The sequence below is a fragment of the Malus domestica genome, chromosome 08 (genome assembly GCF_042453785.1).
Source record: "Malus domestica chromosome 08, GDT2T_hap1".
Lineage (NCBI taxonomy): Eukaryota > Viridiplantae > Streptophyta > Magnoliopsida > Rosales > Rosaceae > Malus > Malus domestica.
This window is the reverse complement of record NC_091668.1, coordinates 8,463,228-8,467,388: the sequence shown is the minus strand read 5'-3', so window position 1 is coordinate 8,467,388 and position 4,161 is coordinate 8,463,228. Positions and strand designations below refer to the sequence as shown.

The following is a 4,161-nucleotide window of genomic DNA, read 5'->3' as shown; positions in this document are numbered from 1 at the left end:
CTTATAGAGATTATGTTTATAAAATATTTTGTAATAAGAATAATTTGGATCATAAGCAAAAAGTCTCGTGAATTAGCTACGAAGTTTTGTGTGGAAATTCCTCTACAGTTCTTGTGGAGTCAGTCATCTCTCTAAATAGTATATGGAAGCTTGCCGGATTGTTGTGTTACGTTTGGATACTATTAAGACTAGAATTAATCATCAGTCCGACTTCTACAGTTAAAATAGTCAATTAAATACGGCTATAATTAATTAATTCGCCTAATTTCTGAAGGACCGGCTCAGCAATTCAGCATGGGCTATTATCCACACGTTGGAAATTTATCTAAGGGGAGGTTGCATGCATATTTCCCGGAAGATGAGTTACCATGCAGAAACACGCATACACGAAAGCTGGCGTTATAAATACCAAGACTACTACTCTCAAAGCATAACTCAGAAATCTCTCTCTCTCTCTCTCTCTCTCTCTCTCTAGCTGATCTGATGGAAAGAAGCGGTAGAGTAGAGCCCCCCACAGTCTTTGGAAAGATAGTCACAATTCTCAGTATCGATGGGGGCGGAATAAGAGGCCTCATTCCGGCAACCATTCTTGCTTTCCTCGAATCTGAACTTCAGGTATATAAGACTTTCTCTCAATATATATAAGTTATTTACCATCTGTGTTAGGGTGCTTTAGATTTAGCCCCTTACAATTGTTGAACTCTAGATATAAACCCACCTATATTAAAACATCTAAATAAAACCCAAATTTTGAATTTAATGCCATGTAAGATAAAAGATGTCCATACATTTAAATTTATTTACAACACCATGCCACCAACATTAATATGGCTATTACGGTTTTTTTTGTATACTTTTAATTTATTGTCTTTTGTTTGTCAACAACATTCAATTAGTTTAAGTTTTTTTTTGCTTTTAATTTAAAAAAGAAAAAGAAAAAGAGAGAAGAAGTTCTTTTCTTCTTTTATGTGAAATTGCCTAATCCAAATCTAATTAGTTCAATATACATTCTATTGAAAAAGTAGATACATTAACTTGTGAAAATTAAAAAAAAAAGGTAAAAATAAACTAGTAGATACATTGTTTTTTGTAAAAACTAAACAATAGTTACATTATTTTCATAAAAAAAAATAAACAGTGTGTAATATTTTTTTTTAAATTACACAATAGGTACACAGTTTTCGTAAAAATTAAATAATAGGTACTTTATTTTTGGAAGAAAAAAAAACTAGTAGAAACATTGTTTCTTTTAAAACTTAAACAATGAATTTATAAGGTAAATTAGTTTGCATGTATTTTGCATATATGGGTTTGTTATTATGTAGGTAAATTATTTTTCATGTATTTTACATATACTGGGTATATTATTTTTTTTTTTAAGCAATCTAACATTTTAAAAATTTAATAGTAGGTGCACTATTTGAATCAAATGTTTTTTTTGTAGTTAAATTATTTTGCATGAATTTTACACATATCAGGCATATATATATATATATATATATGTGTGTGTGTGTGTGTGTGTGAAATAATTTACCTACATTAATATGTAAAATATAATTTTATTGACTTAATTAAGCATGTATAATAACATATATTAGACATGTTTTATGTTATTATATATTAGGCAATGAATTTATAACATTAATTTTTTTTTTTGTAAAATCATTAATTCTCCCTTACCATCCATCCGTATGGCATTAATTATGTACATCAAACATTTAAATAGGGTTTAAAGAAAAATTCAAATAGGGGTATTTTAGGCATCCAATTTTTTTTTACTATGTAAAGTCAAACATAATTAATGAATTTGCTGATGTGGAAGCTAGTCAATGGGTTTTATTCAAGAAAAAAACTTATGTCGGGTTTTATGTAGAGAAAATTAAGTTTTAGGGGCTAAAGTCATATTTTCAGTCTGTGTTATAATAGTACTTTTAAGTGATTTATTTTCCCAATTAAGTACTAATAAGATTAATGTCATTGGTGGTACTGCAGAAGCTGGATGGTGAAGATGCAAGAATCGCGGACTATTTTGATGTGATTGCAGGAACAAGCACAGGTGGGCTTGTGACTGCTATGCTCGCAGCCCCAAACGAGAATAACCGCCCACTGTTCGCTGCCAAAGATGTTATAGACTTCTACATTAATCAATGCCCTAAAATCTTCCCCCAAAACACGTAATGCATGCTTAATTAATTACATGTTAATTATGTCCACTTAATTAATTTTTTATATTTTGGATATTCATAATAATTTTTGCTCTAATGGTTTAAACGACAGTTGGCCAATTTTTCCTAATACAACAAAGATTATCAAAGCTCTAGCAGGACCAAAATACAATGGCAAGTATTTGCATCGCTTGATTAGGGAAAGGCTGGGCAACAAAAAACTGCACGACACGTTGACTAATGTTGTAATTCCCACATTTGACATCAAGAATCTCCAGCCAGCTATCTTCTCCAACTTTAAGGTAATTCACCGTCTTTGGTATATTAACTAACTCAAATTTTTAGTATATTCCAGAATATTCTATACGTCAAAATATTGTAAAAGTTGTTCACGACTAAAAATTATTTAAGCAAATTACTCATATATGTTGTAATATAATATGATGTGCTTATTTTTGTTGGCAGGTGAAAAAGAAGCCATCATACGATGCCTTACTCTCTGACATATGCATTGGAACCTCAGCAGCACCAACTTATCTTCCAGCTCATTATTTTGAAACCAAGAACGCTGCAGGCAGAACTAGGGAATTCAACCTTATAGATGGCGGAATGGCTGCAAATAATCCGGTATATGTGATAGGAGGAGTTATATTACCAGATTGTCAATTTATACCGTTGATTTTAAAAGTAAACTTCGGGATTATAAAAAAAAATAACTTAAACACTTAAAACATTTTGTCCTTGCAGACTTCACTTGCTCTTTGTGAAGTTACAAATGAAATAAGGAAGGCGAATCCAGACGTCTTTCCTGTGAAACCTATGGACTATGGGAGATTTCTAGTGATATCATTAGGAACTGGTTCATCAAAAGCTGAAATGAAATACCAAGCACGCTCTGCAGCGAAATGGGGCCTGTTGAATTGGTTAACCAGCGGTGGCTCCACCCCAATCATTAATATATTCAGTCAAGCAGGCGCCGATATGGTTGATCTTCACCTTTCTGCAGCTTTCCAAGCCCTTCATTCTGAAGAAAATTATCTTAGAATTCAGGTACTGAACTCGTCATCCGAAATGCATTTATCCATAGATTCATCACTATTACTTTTTTAGAATAATGTTGTTTAGACACAAAAATCTGACATCATTTCTGATACCAAACGTAGGATGATACCCTTCGTGGGACAATAACTTCTGTGGATAGAGCCACAAAGAAGAATTTGACCAATCTTGTGAAAGTTGGTGAAGGGCTATTGAAAAAACCAGTTTCTCGGGTTAATTTGGACAGTGGCAGGTTTGAGGCTACTAAGCATGAGACAAATGCAGAGGCTCTTACAAGGTAAAATATTTATCATTAAACCAAAAGATTTATATATGTAATTGGTGATTAGTGAAAAATCGTAACTTAAATACTATAATTTTCAGGTTTGCTAAACTACTGTCGGAAGAGAAGAGGAGGCGCCAAGCAGGGTCAACCAACGGGCATGCTGAAAATAATTACTGATTAATTGTTACCCTAAGACGATGACAAGTCATTATTCTTTAAATTATACTGTCTGGAAATGTAAATTGTAATAAATTATGGATAGTTCAAGGGTACTGGGGCAAATGGCCACCATATACTCCATCTTTTAATATTTGTTTGTGTTCGAATAAATCCCTGCTGGGATATCACAGATCTCTCTGTAATCGATATATTCATTCTTTTGTTAATTTGTTGGTTGTTGGATCCTCAATAAAATTAAGCTTTCATTTTAAAAACACGGACTACGTACAGTCCTACAGTTCTTCATCATGGTGTACGCAAGAGTATTAAAATATACTGTGAACCCGGAAAGTTCCTGAAACGAAAGAAACAAGAACAACGTGCACAAACAAATATTTGTATTTGATGATTTTGGGTTACAATCTCTCTTAAATTTGATCCTCTGATTCAATCTCCGTAAGGTGTGTATTTGTGGATGTGCGATTGATCCAAAGGGCCGTTGGGCTTGATCTA

At 32.7% G+C, this 4,161-nt stretch overlaps 1 protein-coding gene across 1 annotated transcript; it reads left to right on the top strand.

The window, feature by feature from the left end:
* The first annotated feature begins 436 nt into the window (after positions 1-436).
* On the top strand, positions 437-3,923 carry LOC103421205 (patatin-like protein 2). The gene is made up of 7 exons (XM_029106899.2): positions 437-615; positions 1,993-2,174; positions 2,278-2,467; positions 2,631-2,792; positions 2,913-3,215; positions 3,329-3,501; positions 3,588-3,923. Exons 1-7 carry the CDS (start codon positions 484-486, stop codon positions 3,664-3,666), a joined length of 1,221 nt encoding a protein of 406 aa, XP_028962732.2. The 5' UTR covers positions 437-483; the 3' UTR covers positions 3,667-3,923.
* Positions 3,924-4,161: the final 238 nt, after the last annotated feature.